The sequence below is a fragment of the Chrysochloris asiatica genome, unplaced genomic scaffold (assembly GCF_000296735.1).
Source record: "Chrysochloris asiatica unplaced genomic scaffold, ChrAsi1.0 scaffold00007, whole genome shotgun sequence".
Classification (NCBI taxonomy): Eukaryota; Metazoa; Chordata; class Mammalia; order Afrosoricida; family Chrysochloridae; genus Chrysochloris; species Chrysochloris asiatica.
In genome coordinates this window covers 23,822,940-23,838,359 of record NW_006408525.1, presented here as the reverse complement: position 1 = coordinate 23,838,359, position 15,420 = coordinate 23,822,940, and the positions used below count along the sequence as shown (strand labels likewise).

Sequence of the window (15,420 nt, the reverse complement as noted above, 5' to 3'; positions counted from 1 at the left end):
TGAGCCTCAGTTGCTCCATCTCTGAACTAGGGATCAAAGTGTCACACACCTGGCAAAGGTGTTGGGAGGTTTCCAGGAGAGGAGGATGATGATAGTTATCAGGCCTTTGTGAGATGTGGAAGTCTGCCCACAGGAGGTGTTGTACCTGGTTTTGGTGGGAGGTGCAGGGTCCTCTTAGGCTATGTCTCCTAGATCTACACATCTTGGTCTTAGCCCAGGGAGGAGTGTGTGTGTGTGTGTTGGGGGCAGGGTGATTTTTCCTGAAATATGGCGAATCTCTTTCCTCTGGTGGTTGGGCAGGGGATGACTAAGGCCCAGCCAGCAAGCAGTCCCATGAACAGTGGGTGTGTGGAGGGAGGCTGCTGAGGGGTTGGACTGGATGAAACCTAGTTGCATCTCAGAATTCCCAGCTTCCTTCCCTGTCCCTCAGCCTGTGGGCGTGTGAATGTATATGCCTGCGGCAGTGCTGAGGCCCAAGTCCTAGGCTGTACTTACTCGTGGGTATGTATTTTGGAGCCAGAGGATTGTGGGGTGGAGAGTGTGTGTGGGGAGACTCACAGTGGGGTTGAACCCTGGGGGCAAGGGAGGGAAAATACAGGTTTTGTCCCAGAAATGGCTGAAATGAACCTCAGCAACTCCTCCCAACAAGGTAACCCCCGAACCTCCTGGTCACTGTTGGGCTATGGAATGATCATCATTGAGGCTGAGGGGTGGATGAGAGCAGGGCCTGGTCAGGAGAGACAGAAGCTCAGGGCTGGGTGGCATTTGGGTTCTGTGTGGGGACCGCAACCCCCCCGGCCTTCTCTTCTTTTCACTTCTGTATTGTCCTTTGTTCCCTGTTCGTCCCTAACAGGTTTTGAACTGGTGAATGTGTTGAGAGGGTATGGGAGAAGGAGAGAGGAGGGATGAGGGAAGGGTCTCTAGGGGAAGGCTTGAGCTGTTGTCTGCTTTCTTCTTCCTTTGAGTTTGTCCCCAGTCCATCTCTCATTGTCCTCTCTGTGCTCAGCTTCTCCTGTCCGTCTGTCTGTCTCTGGGGAGGAAGGTGAAAAGGTACTGGGCCCTCATCTCCATGGGAAACCTTGAGTGTGAGCTTTGCCTCCATTCCATCCCATACAACGTAACCCCGCCCCTTCCCCAGCCACCCACCCCCAGCCTTAGGGCAAGTAGTCATGGACACACACACACACACACACACACCTGGGGGCCTTGGAAAATATTCTTGACAGGAAAAGAGTGGTGGCTTCTTTCATATCTTTTCAGGAAGCATCTAAAATGAAGTCCCCTCTCCTCACCTGGGGCCACCAGCTTTAGGAAGGAGGAAGTGGGTGTGTGGCTAGTCAGCTTTCTGGAACACTCAGCACCCTCTCCTACCCCCACCTCTGGCCTCACAGGGCAGCCCCTCACCTGCAACCATAACCCCACCATAATAACCCTTCCCTCCCAACTCTTCTTCCAAACTCTAGGCCCTCTTTCCACTCCATCCACCCTTCCTCCTCCACCCATCCTCTAGTAGGGGCCTGTCCACCCGATCTGGTCCACCCCTCCATGCAGTGACCCTTGGTGGGGGATGGGCAGCCTCAGGCCAGGCACGCCGTGACCCCGCCGTGCCCCCTCTTCCCTTTCATAGATCCGGAGCGGAGCAGCCCCCCCATGCTGTCTGCGGACGATGCCGAGTACCCGAGGGAGTACCGGACCCTGGGGGGTGGGGGCGGCGGGGGCCGGCGCTTCTCCAACGTGGGGCTGGTGCACACATCCGAGCGGCGGCACACGGTGATTGCAGCCCAGAGCCTGGAGGCGCTCAGCGGGCTCCAGAAGGCAGACGCCGATCGTAAGCGCGATGCCTTCATGGACCATCTGAAGAGCAAGTACCCGCAGCACGCCCTGGCCCTACGCGGTCAGCAGGACAGGATGCGCGAACAGGTGAGCAAGAACTGCGTGCCGAGCTGATGGCTGGGGTCGCGGGCAGGGAAGGGCCCCAATTCTGGAGGCATCTAGGGCAGAGACTGGGGGAATTGGGGAACTGTCCTAGTTGTCCAGTTGGGTCATCTCTGGAGCCTAGAGAGGGAGGAGACGAGAGTTTAGCCTCCAGCCCCCTGCCCACCGGCCTGGCATTGGGATCATGTGATTGGTCTGAGGGAGTCTGGCCTCTTTAACTCTGCTGTTTGATTGGTCAGAGGGTCAAGAAGGCGTGTCTTGGAGGCCAAAGGAGAGGTTGGCGGACAAGGAGACGGACCTGCCTGAGGCTCTGGGGATCTAAAGGTCCATCCAGTAGTGGAGTTGAAATACTTGGGGTTGGCACCCTTTCGGTTTTGTACCTAAGGGAGCTGAGTCCCTGCAAGAACGGGAGCCCAGAACTCCCGGGACAGGCTCTCTTCCTCCTTTCCTGTTCTTTCCCAAGTCTCACTCGCTATGTAACTTTGAAGGAGAAACCTATTCTCTGTTAACCTCAGCTTCTCTCCTGCCATCAGTAAGGCTCAAAGGGGAGACAGGTAGGTGCACCGCCTCTGGCCAGAGTCTGTCTCCTTCTATGGGGTGGAACACTTCCCCAGACCTTTGAGTTCCTGACTGCATCTCTCCTTCTGAGTATTACCTTCTTGTCTACAGGAAAGTTCTTTCTTGGGACTAGCCTTCTGCTTACAGATGCACATTGGTGAGAGTTCTTGATGGTTGGTTACTGTCTGTTGACTGCTGAGACTCAGGCATCCTTCATTTTGGGAGAAGGGATTGAGAGGAGGGTGGTTACGGCCCATCAGCATCCTTTCAGTCCAAGCATGGGGGTATCCACCTTTGTCCCCACACTTGTCTTGCTTTGAGTCCCTTTTCCAGATATTGTTGGGTGTGTCTCGGAATGGGGAGTTGTATCCCCACCCTACTGTAGGGAACAAGGACACAATAGTGCCTTTCTGATGCCTTATCTGCCCTCTGACGCCAGCCCAGTTCTGCCTGACTTTTGCCCTTTCCCCAGCCCCAGAGCCTTGCTAGGAGCAGGCTTCAGAGGGGGCTATAAGGGGCAAAATTGCAGATGAAAGCTATGTGGCCCTCACCCTCAGGGAACCCCTTGTTTCATATTTCCCTCTGCGCTTTGGCTGGGGAGAAAGGATGAGTAAACTTGAGTGTAAAGGGCACAGTCAGCTGGGAAGAGGTATACAGGAGGGGGAATCACATAGTCAGGCTAATCAGGGAAGGGGTCCTGGAGGGGATGGTACCTAAGTTAGGCTTCCTAGCAGGAAAAGAGTTAGAATAAGCATCAAGGAAGTGCATACCATTTGTATGGTTGGGCAGAGCTTTGTGACCAGAGTCTAAGTCCATTTGGGGAATGATGCTGAGGTCAACCAGGCTGGGCCAGAGGCTCTGGGTGGGAGGCAGTAGAGGGTACTGATGGGGGCAAACACTGGAAAAGTGGATCCAGATGGTGGTGGCTAGAAGAGTTGTGGCTGCTTTTGTATGGTGACTAGGAAGGGATAGGAGAGAGGATTAAAGGAAAGGGGTGATGGATGGGGGTTGGAGGGCAGATGGAGCAAGGCTTGTTTGCTGCCTAAATCTAAGAGGCAAAGACAGAAGAGTCTGGCCAATGGGGGAGAAATGGTGCCTTGAAAAGAAATGGGGGTTGGGAAGGGAAAGACTATGAGGTTGGAAAAGAGAAATCTACGGAGATGCATTTGAGAAGGCAATGGGGCATACACAGGACACCAGATGTGCAGCTCAGGACCCTGAAAGAACCATGGCCTCAGGAGGAAAGCTGAGCATGACCAGAGCAGAAACGGAAACATGACTCTGGGCACAAGAGTGGCCATCAAAGGCAGAATGGAGTGTGAGAGAGGAAGAGGACCCAAGATAGTCTGAGGGGGCAGCCCAGGAACCATCTATATCCATGAGGAAGAAGAGAAAGGCTGATGCAGGAGACAACAGGACAGCTACTTGCCTTTCAGGAGTCAAGAGGATGTAGAGAGCCGGTTAGAACTGACAAACTCCAGCCCAGAAGTTCTGGGAGAGCATTTCCCAAGTTGTGGGGAGACAAGGGCCAATTTCAGAAGTTAGGGAGACAGGGGGTGATGAGTAAACAGTAGCTCTGGCCACAGATCTGTTTGGGAATTTGAATTTGGCCAGGAAAAGGCAAGACATCCAGGGTAGTAGCTTCAAGAGGAAGCAGGCCCAGGAGGGAAGATGTGGGTGCATCTGCAGGAGTTGAACTGTGTCTGCCATGTTCACTGTTCAGAGTTGGTACCCAGTTCTTACTTGTAAAGTGAATCAGAACACAGTCACTTGATGGCTTGCATGTTCAGTCCATTATTCATTCACTCATCCGTTCTCTCCCTCAGAGTGTAAGTGGGCAGGAGGCTCTTCCTGGTTGTGCTGTGGTCAGTGTTTAGTATAGTGCTGACTCAGGAAATGTTTGTGGACTGAGTGGCTGAATGAGAGAGTAAGGAATGTGAGGATGCTGAGGAGGGGAGAGGGGCTGGGGCATGGAAAATAGGTCTTGAAGGAATCTAGAGAGATGAGCTTTTTAAGCCTCAGGTGTGGTGTGGACTTTGGGATAGGAGGAGAAAGTTGCTTCCTCTGAGATGGGAGGGAAGAAGGAGATGCTGTGGGGACTGAGACACAATGGGTGCAGTCATTCCTGCTGAATGGCCCCTGTCTCAATGAGACAGGAGGGATCCCCTCAGTGAGGAGGGCATGAAGAGTTGGAGGCAGGGCCAGGTTTGGAGCAACTCCTTTGTAAAGTATACAGGAAGGTGAAGAGGATTTCAGGGAAAAGTGGGGCCCTGGGCTCAGGGAACCACCAATCTGATCAGAGGAACAAGCATCTGGAAATAGACCCAGGCTCTAGTTTAGAGACCCAGCCTAGGTCAGGGTGCTGGCCACTCTGTGTGTGAGCTCTATGCCAAGGCTCACCCAGCAATGCCCTTCCTGCCCCCTTCTGGTCCCCCTAATGGGGTGTACCCCGCTTCGCACACACAGGTTGGCGGCTGGACCGTGGACCCGGTGTGCCTCCTCAGCTCCCTCTGCTCCCACCTCCATGGCGACTCCGCCCCCTCCGGGGCTGGCCAGACGGCCCAGGTGAGTCACCCACCTTTTTTGGAGGGGGGATACCCAGGATTTTTACTTTGTATCCTTTTCTCCTTTATGTAGGAGCCGTATTTTCAGGAGCTTTCTATAACCTGTTAACTCTTATCTCCCCTTGATTATCTAGCTCTCTACCACCACCTCCCCAAACCTGTGGCAGGGTTTGGCTTTGGGGAAGGAATTTTTTGAGGGGGGATACTCAGGTGTTTATTTATTTATTTTTACTGCCTTCTCCTTTAAATAGGAGTAAGTTTTGAAGAAGCTTTTATGCCCTGAACTCAGCCCCCAGTCCCACTGTAGATCACAGTATTTTCCACCCACCCCACCTCTACCCTCCCATTTCTAACAGACCCATTAGGAATTTCTTCATGATGTCCCTCTCCCACTCTTCCCTGCTATGTGCAAGGGTTAGTCTCACATTTTTCAGGAGAACTTTGGCATCTAACCACTTATTCTGAACTTGTTCCCCTCTTTCTCATCAAGCCTCAGTTTCCCTGATGAAAAGATGGATTTTAGTTTAGGCAGAGGCATGCTTAGACAGGTTCCTTGGGACCTGTACAATGCCATGGGGGAGGGGGAGGCCTAAACTAGGAGGGGCCAGGGAGTCAGAGTTTTGGTGGGAGAGGCCAGCCCAGAGGGAACCTTGACTTGAGAATGCTCAACTGTGGGAGGCAGAGGAGGAGGAGTGGCAGGGAGTCCAATGGTAGGATGGGTACCGGTTTCACTCCCTTACACACCCTGCTTCCCTAGACTTGACTTTTTCTCAGGAAATTCAGAGAAAGAAAACTAGCAAAGGACAAGTAGCCAAGTGTAACTCAAGTCGAGCAACAGATGGGCATGCTTGGCACCAGGCACAGGGCATTCATTCACCCTACTTCCTTTCCTGGCCCTTTGACCCATTTTGGCTGAATTTTGGAGAACAGGGTTGTATGTGTCTGTCTCTAAGGCTGGATGCAAGTGGTGTGGACTTATCTTGAGTGACCAAATGCATGGTGGAAGCCAAAGTGGGACTGGGACAGGGATGCTGATGGAGTAAAGGACAGGTCACACAGCTTGGCAGGATCAAAGACCATCTAGGAAACTTAGCTATTCTTGGCCTTCCAGGATTGCCTGGGATTTAAATCATAAGAGAGCTAAAAGGGCAACGCGGTGCATAGCTGAGACCCTAATGGGGAGTGGGAAGGCTGTGCGCTGGGATGGTGGTACAGCAGGAGGCAGGACCCTGCCTGCCCCACAAGGCCAGGTCTTCTGGGTGGGGATTAGAGAAAAGGAAGGGGATGAGGATCGGAGCTGGGCTCCCAGTCACCGCCCCTCCCCCGCTTCCACTAGGATGTCTAACCTCCCTTGCTCCTGCTGCAACCCGAGTCCCGGGCGGCGGGCAGGCATATCGGGTGACCGCAGCGACGCAGCCACCAGCTTCCGCCGCTCCTCCGCGGGGCCGCGCTGGCGGGGCCGCGCCGGGGGAGGGGGCCAGGAGAGGGGATGTGTACGGCGGCGCGCCGCGCCTAGCCAGGTGGAGTCGCGGTTACCCGGGCGACCGGGGCCCGGGCCGGCTCCGCGGCGGCGGCGGCGCTCGCATTGCAGCAAAGGGCACCGGCGCTGGCGGCGGCTGCGGAGGCGGCCGGGGGAGGGGCGAGCCCAGGCGGGAGGGTGTTAGGGGCCGCTCCCCCTCCCCCGCCCAACACAGGACCCGGGGCTGGGGACCCCGCGCTTACACCTGTGGCCGCAGGTAAGCTGGAGCGGCCGCGGGAGCTGGGGTCGCTGCCTTGGGTTCCCCAGAGGATGGGAACCGGAGATGAGGGGCTGTTCCGGGGCACTTAAGCGGGACCACCGGGGCTGGGGGACGCGCGGGCCACTGCGGTCCCAACCTCTGAGAAACGCCCCCTCCCTTCCCCCACCGGTCTAGCTGCCTTTCGCGTGGGCCTGGCCTAACCCTCCAAATGCAGCTAGAGCCCCCATCCCCCAACCCCGGAAAGTCATGACCTTCCCAGGGTGCGCCCCCGCCCCCAACCGCAGCATTAGGTCCCGCAGCACCTCCTCCCCCTACTCTGCATTAGAAGAGGGGAAGGGAAGGGTGTCGATGGGCACACCTGGGGCGGGGGCTTAGTGCAGTGCGTCGCGTGGGAGGTTGGCGCTCGCGGGGGCGCTTTGCACAGCCCCAGTCTGGGGGGCGGTATTTACGTGGACGCGTGTTCACAGGAGTTAAGAGGTGGGTGTGTGCGCCGGTGCATGCGGAGCGGGGATTCAGGAGTGGGGGTGAGGACCCGCTGAGCGGTTTCTCTTTCTTTCCCTATGATGCGTCGTCGTCCGGGCCATTGAGGTCAAGGAGGGGTCACACACTTACCCAGCCCAGGGGAACGCCTGCCCAGGGAGGGGAGAGACCTCAGCTGGCTGGGCTAAGGCTCCCAAGGACCACGACCCGCCCCTTCCAGGACTTTGGGACCAGCTGCAGAGGAAGGGACGAACCTCACTAAGGCGGCTGGGATTGGAGAGGGAGAGAGGGAATTAGCTCCTCAGCCCCTAGAGGGAAGAAGTTGTTTCTTTTCTCACCAAGGAGTTTGAGAACTCCCTGGCCTTGATCCTGGGTCTCCAGAGAAGCTCCCCGTCACCTTGTCTGAAAGCCTTGTCCCTAGGGCATGGATGGTTAGCTTCCATCTTATCCTTTTACAACACCTTTCATTTTGCCCCTTCTCCCATCAAAGACCCAGGCAGGGTCTCTCTTACTGGACGCTATTTGGCCTCTGACTGTTGGCAGGAAGGAGAGACCCCTTACCAACTTTGCCTTGGTCTTGGACATTTTATTTGGGGTAGGTAGCCAAGGCTTTCTTGGGCCTTTCCTGCCCTCAGCCCTCCTTGGGCCAGAGGAGGAGACAGGTTCTGGTGCTGGGAAATTCCAGGGGGGAAAACCAGCAGGCTGAACAGAGCTAGGTGCCAGGAGACAGAGGATGGAGGGGTGCCAGGGAAGTTAGATACCCCTTCCTTCTATGGCTTGGCCCTATTTGATTGGCATTCATTCGTTTTCAAGTATTTGTTGAAGGCCAGCTACATACCAGGCACTGTGATAGGCACAGCAGGGGAAATACATAGCTAGAATGGTAAACATGTAAAGGACGGACACTGGGCGTTAGATGGGGAGCAACTGGGGAATGAACAGTGAAGAAGCCCTCTGCTCAGTTCCCCAAGGCTGTCTCATGGGTTTAACACCCTGCAAAGAGACAGAGATCCTCTCACTATGATCTTCCCCCTCCAGAGACTGTGTGTCTTATTCCTGGTGATCACGTAAGAAGATCAGTTCTCCCATTTTCCAGAAGGAAGGATTGAGGAATAGGATTCTCTTAAATGCCTTTACAAAGCAGTTCAGGTTCTCTAATCACAAACTCAGCAGCTCCTCTCCTGTCTTTCCCCTTTTGTGGGGCTTGGTTGACCTTTTCTCTGGCATTGCTATTATCTAGTCCTCAACCCTGGCCCCAGCCAGTGGCCCCTCCTTTCCAGGCCTGACTGCCCCATGGATGTGTCCAGCCTTGGGACCCTGGGGCAGGCTCATGTTGAAGGCATAGCCAGTGTGGCTGTAATCAGGCCCTGTCTCCTTCCAGGGGCCTAAGGTGGGCTCCAGCCATCTGTACAAGGTCCACTCAGTATGCTGTATAAGGGACCTGAAGGTGACTCAGGTCGGACTAGGGCATCACTCCTCCCATCTTGAGCCTCTAGAAGTTGACATTGGTGGTGGAATGGGGGTGGGGCATCTTCTGCTGCTTTCAAGTCTGGAGTTCACCTTTCTGACACAGGATGTCTGGGACATCCTAGGCATGGGACAGTGGTCAATGTGACCCAAGACAACCTGACCTGGCTAGTAGGGGGATGGAGAGATGGACCCTCTCTTTGTATGAGGTGATGTCACTTATGTGAACTATGGAGGTGTTGGTTTGGGTGTAGCTGAGTCTGTATATGCATGTGAATACTCGGGTATCCAGCACTGTGATTCTGTGGCTCTGTGGGTGGGCTTGTAGGGATGCGGGTGGGTGTGAATGCTATCAGTGACTGTGTTTCCGAGTGTGTTTCTATGACTGGGTGTGGTGCTTGTGGGAGTGTGTGTGAGCAAATCAAGGACCTGTGTGTGTAGGGTTTGCATGTTTGTGTTTGAGTAAGGGATACTCTGTGTACAAATATCAGTCTCTGAGTTTCTGATGGTTTCAGAGTTTTTTCTGACTGTGGCGAGCTTCCCTATTTGTGCTTGTATCCCTTTCTGGATGTTTTGTTGCTCTGTGTGTTTGTGGAGATATACTCATCTAAGGATAACTCATCTAAGTTAGCTCTATGGCTGAGCCTGTGTGTACGCCGCCCATGACTGGTGTAGTGATGGTGGTGGGCGAAAGGCAAATAGTCTCTCTGCAGAGCCATCCATCACCACGGGGTCTGCAGGCTTGACTCTCCTTGTAAACCTTCCAGTGCCCTCTGCGTGGTTCTGCCTGCCCCCTCGTGTTGTGTCCATTTGCCCTGCTACCCCTCCCCTTGCCAAGGCCTCAGATAGCTGTGGCTAGAGCATCTTACTCCAGACCCTTGATTCTCCTTCTCTTGACACCTGTGGACATCTCCTGACATCCACGAGAGCAGCATGTGTTGATAGATTGTCCCAAGTACTAGATGAGGACCACGCTTTGCTGCCCCTTCCCTACCTTCCACACATGTGACTTTGGTTTCCATTCCTTTGAGCCAGTGTAGGGGGATGATGGGTCTGTGGTACAGATAGAGACAGTCCTTTCATCTCTACCTCAAAACATCCATCCCAGCTATGCCATTGACTCAATTCCTAGCCAACTCCTCCCTGCCATTCAAGCATTCAGGTGGCACAGAACATCCCAGCATGGTGTTCTTCCAAATTAGGGACCTTCAGTGTCCCTCTCCTCTCCCAAGTGGCTCTGAGGCCTGGGGAACCTTGTCTACTTGTGCCAAGCCCCCCAGGGCCAGGCCATCTGCTGCCTCTGTCTTCCTGCTGAGGCTGGTACCGGTCAGCAGGGTGCCCTCAGCTTTGCCAAGAACCAACCCAGCCTCAGGGCTGTTCCTGCCTTGGTCTTGGCCATCTGGAAGGGCCTGCTGATCTCCAGGGAAGGCAAGAGGACCCCAGGTTACTGTGAATGAGGAGGAATCTGAGGCCCTTCAACCTAGGGATGTTAGGAAGGAGGCAGAGAGCCCTCTTTTCTCATCCACCTAGTCTAGGTACCCAGGCTCCCTAACTCCCTTTGCTGCTCAGGGCACCCCATCCATTGCCAAGTGCTGTGAGGTTGCCAACATCTGTCCAGCATTCTTTGAAATCCAGATCCATCAACTCACACAGGCGTCCCTGGAGTGCAGTTCAGATCCCACTCCACCTCATTCAGATGCTTTCTACCTGTCCCAGAGAAGTCCAAATGCTTTTCTTTAACATTGGGCTATTCATTCATCAACTGGCCCCAGTCCCCCTTTTCAGCCTAATCTGCTACTTCCCCAGCCTGATCCCAGTCAAAGTGGACTCTTGACTATTTCTCAGCAGACTCTATGCTTGCCTATCCCTGGGTATTTGCCCATGCTGTTCTCACTGCTCAACATAACTTGCCTTCCAATCTCCAGCCCATTCATCTTTCAAGACCCAACTCAAAAGCCACCTCTTCTGGGGTATTTTCCTGGCCTGCCACAACCTGCTTGCCCCTCTATTGATCATGATCATCCATGCCTTTTCCTACCTGTAAGCAATCTGAGGGCAGTTACTATAGCTCAAATCCGTGGCTTGTAAATGTCTGAAATGATTTTCCCTTGCCCATCAGCAGGCTGAAGCCTGCTCAGGGTGAAACTGGGTGCACCTTAGTGTTCTGGGTTACTTCTTTCCTGCTCTTGGGAGGGTGAAGGGCTCATGTCCCAGGGCTGAGTGAGGGTCTGTAATCCGCCCCTGCCCCTCCTCATCCCTCCCAGCCCCTGCATAACTCTCTCTTCTCTTATTTCCTTCAGCAGCCAAACTACTGGAGTTTCAAGGTCAGTGTGATGTTTCCATGACAGCTGCATGTGCTCTGCCTCCCTCGACCCTGCTTCTCCCCTCGCACATGCTTGGCCTCAGATTCCTCCTTATTCCTCCTTCTGTGCTGGGCGGTGGGCTTAGGGGCTTCAGGCTGTGGTTGCTGCTTGGGGAAAGTCTGGGTTTGTCTGCTGGGGTCTTGTGGATCCACAGTGGGAGTTTGGGTCACCTCCTATGGATGCTTAGTTGCCAGGCTTCCCAGGCCCATGAGGGCCATTTTGGAAGGGAAGGGGATATGTGACATCATCCCCAATCTGGAGAGAGTGTTGGCACTAAGGTGGAGGGCCTGGACCTCAGACCCTTGCTTTTGTCTGTGAACTTGGATCTCACTGCCTCTGGAGGTCCTGTGGCGATGTTGGTCCCTTATGCCTTTCTTACTCCTCCCTGTGTGGGAGCTGGTCAGAAGCTCTTGGGCAGTGTCAGGCAAGAGATTCAGGGTCCTGCACCCCAAAGCCTAAGTGGAGAGCTGAACTCAGGGGCGAGGGTCTTCCTGACTCTTTCGGACAGTTTGTACCATCCAGAGCTAGAGAGCCATGTGCCCTCTCCAAAGGCACCTTGCTAACCCCTGGGGAAGCACCTTTTGCACCTTCTCCATCCTCCCCAGCACCCAAATGAAGAGCCAAACCAGATTGCTCCTTGCCTCGTCTTCCAAAGCCCTCAGACCCCAGGCATCATGATGGGCAGGGGCATCCATCCCAGAGTCCCCAAGAGCCATCCTATTTCATATGTCTACCTGATTCTCCTAGAATACTGCAGTCAGAGAACCAGAGGATCATGGCGTCCATGTCGTGGTTGAATACTGGAGAGTCAGACTGCCTGGTGAGGAATTCCAGTCTGCTACTGGTCAGTCTGGTTAGGAGCCCTGGTGGTGCTGTAGGATAAGCACCAGACTGCTAACTATAGTTTAACTCCACCAGCCACTCCCAGGAAGAAAGATGAGGCATTCTGCTCCCATAGATGTACAGCATTGGAAACCCTACATAGGGTCACTATGAGTCCAAATCAACTCAATGGCGGTGAGTTTACTGATTGGTTTAACGACCCGGGGCAAGTTCGATAATCCCCTGGGCCTATTTCCTTTTCTGTGAACTAGAGCAACAATGCCCACATCGTACCACCACCAGTTGCCCATTGAATTCATTCTGACTCATGGCAACTCCACGTGTGTCTAAGTGGAGCTGGACTCACTACGGCTTTTAATGACTGATTTTTCAGAAATAGCAACTGAGCCTTTCTACTGAGATGGACTCGAATCTTGAAGCTTTCAGTTAGCAGCTGAATGCATGAATCCTTTGCATCACCCAGCGACTCCATCTGCAACATAGGGTTGTTGCAAAAAACTACCAGTTTCTGTTAATTCCGACTCATGGCGACCCCATGTGTGTCAGAGTAGAACTGTGCTCCACAGGATTTTCAATGGCTGAGCTTTGGGAAGTAGATCACCAGACCCCCAAAAATGAGATGATGCATATCCTGAGCACAGTGTCTGGTTCCTAGTGAGCTCTGAATGGTGGCTAACCTCCCTAGCCATCAGAATCATGGATGCTGACTTGAGTCTCAAACCTGAGAATTGCAATCACTTTGGAAACATCTTGAACCCCAGGCCCAGGCTCTGTAGAGATTCTGATTCAGGAAAGAGTGTTTTCAAAAGCTCCTGAGTGATTCTTCCTGTTTGTGGACTTTGAGAGCCACCCCACTGGAGGTTCCCTTGGCCTAGACTCTGACCAGGAGTTACCAACTCCTCCTCAAGCACCTTCACTGATGGGTTCTCACTGCTTCCCATGGTGGACCCTTTTTGATCTCAGGAGAGCTTTGCTTGCATTATAGTTTTATTCTCTAGCCATCTTTGTGGGAAGTCCTTCTGGATGTCTCACTTTCTTCTGTCCTGCTGTTTTAGCCTAGGGATGGAGAGAAGGTTAGGGACTTTCTCTTTTCTCAAGAGAGAGTTTTCTGTGAAAGCCGTGAAATAGAAAGGTGCTCATGGGTCAGGATGGACAGGAGTAGGTGGAACATCTCTTTTCCCAGGGTTCCTTGGTCTTCTCAGCAGTTCTCAGGATCCCTGCCCCTGCATTCTGGTTTCAGTTCTGTCTTCTTACGGGCACCTACCTCACTTACTTCTCCCAGGCACTGTGGTCACTCCCTACTCTTCATCCCTACTAGCTGCAAGCTCCTTCTGCCTGAATTCTGTAGCCCTTCATCTATGCCAGCCTGGCAACCACTGACCTTTTGGTTGCCTGGCAACCCCATGACCACCAGACCATACTGAGCTCTCTGCCCTTTAACTGGGGCTGAAGGGAAGAGAGGGACATGGCTGGTACTGCGAGAGCTGAGGTGTAGTGGCTGGACACAGGCATTGCCCAGATGGACCTAGTTGCTATGCTGCCTCCCCAGAACCAGGCCCACCCACTGCTCAAGGCCATTGTACTTGAGGTTGAAAGCCTCTTGAAGTCCCTGAATCTGACCTTCATGTCCCCAAACCCTCAAGGCCACCCTGGGACAACTGGCACACTGCCTGTTGGAAGATGCTCTCTCCTTTTTGAGAGTATTAATCCAATTGGAGCATTAAAAACCGAGTTAATAGGAAATGGAGATTAATTAGGGGTTAATCAGGATTTGGGGGAGGAGGACACTGAGGAGAATAAACGATTCTTTTTTTAGAAATACTTTCCTGGGTTTTTATATAAAAGTAATATATTTTGACTATGAAAAATTCACACAGCTGAGAAATGTATAAAGTTAAAAAGAGAATGTTCTAAGCCTAAGACAACCACTATTAATGATTTTGAGTGTGATTTTGTTGCTCTTAAAAATAGACAATATATAGGAAAAATACAATAGAGAAATTTCTTTTCTTGATGATACATAAAATATATATATATATATCTTGGACATCATTCCATCTAGTTCATTCATTTATCTTTCTCCTTTAAATAAATGAGTTTCTATATAGCAACCAGGTAAGGGAGGGGACTAGAGCAGACTGATAGAAGCTGGAACCCTGAGTGACATACTCACCTTCAACTCAGAGGAGGCTTTTAAAGCATAGCTGAGATGGGAGCTCCCCCTGCCTTGCAAGGAGAGGGCAATCAAGTTGTCCCTGGAGCAGGAAATGGTCACTGCATGGTACCCTTCCCTGCCCCCAGCCAGATCCCATCCACAGCTGTCCTGCTGGGTACTGGGGGAGGCTGGCCAGGTCAGCCAGCTGTGTGGCCGCGTGTGCCCTGCAGGAAGCACTGAGGTCTAGCACATGTGTCTGTGTATTCATGTGTACTGAAATGGACTTAGCGTGTACATTGCGTGTGCTAGGCTGGCAATCTGTTTGAACTGGGGTCCAGTTGGCTTTAGGACTTTGGAATGTGTCTGCCAGTCACCTTAAATCAAAAGCATTCATTGTGCCCACCTCTAGGAGAGCCCACCCCACTTAAAGCTGGGATCCTGGGGTCCCCAGCCTGCTTTGCTTTCTCCTGGGCCCTGCTTCCCACCCCACCCCCACTCTTCTAAACTCCAGGAAGGATAAATTTGCCGCTCACAAACCCGCCGCTTAATTAATGTCTGGAACTAATGCCCCAATTTGCTCAACGATTCTGCTGTTCACCTCGGTGACAAATTCGTGTTGTTGTTCTTTGGAAGCTTAAAATAGCAGGCGTGCCCATGGCTCCTGCTCAGATGGTTTTCTTGTTTGGCTTCCCAGGGTGCCTACATCCTTTGCCCACTCCTTACCTGCTGAGTGTTCAGAGAGGCCCAGGTCCCTGAGATTGGGACCTCTCCTGTGGTCCCATAGCGAGTCTGGAATCCAGGAGACCTTCCCGTGAATGTGTGGGTGTCCGGGGCTGATGGAGGCAATGATCAAGCAAAGGGGGCTCCTGCTCAGTTCCTCTCGCCTTGCTTTGCCCCTGTAGACCCGCAGCTCGCGCCACACACAGGGAGCCCAGCCAGGGTTGGCAGACCAGGCGGCCAAGCTGTCCTACGCCTCGGCTGAGTCGCTGGAGACCATGTCAGAGGCCGAGCTGCCCCTGGGCTTTAGCAGGATGAACCGCTTCCGCCAGAGCCTGCCCCTCTCCCGCTCCGCCAGCCAGACCAAGCTGCGCTCTCCAGGTACTGCCCGCATGCACGCAGGCACAGCCTTCCGCCCGTCTGGACTCCTCTCTCTGCTCTCCGCACCCTGGAGCCCTCTACATCCTCTTCCGCCTCAGTCACTTTCCCTTGCTGTCTCTGGCTCTTTTCTCCATCCACTCCATCCCTCTCCCAGCCCTCCTCAGCACCCCCTCAGCTTCTCTCGCCAGCCCGCTTTTATCTCTCTCTCCCCTCATCTC

At 53.5% G+C, this 15,420-nt stretch overlaps 1 protein-coding gene across 1 annotated transcript in view; it reads left to right on the top strand.

The window, feature by feature from the left end:
* The window catches only part of SRCIN1 (SRC kinase signaling inhibitor 1), a 70,398-nt gene that overhangs the window by 24,968 nt on the left and 30,010 nt on the right, over positions 1-15,420 (top strand). The window contains exons 2-4 of the mRNA XM_006832530.1: positions 1,628-1,920; positions 11,047-11,067; positions 15,007-15,202. Of these exons, the coding sequence (XP_006832593.1) occupies positions 1,628-1,920; positions 11,047-11,067; positions 15,007-15,202 (510 nt within the window). The remainder of the gene's footprint in view (positions 1-1,627; positions 1,921-11,046; positions 11,068-15,006; positions 15,203-15,420) is intronic.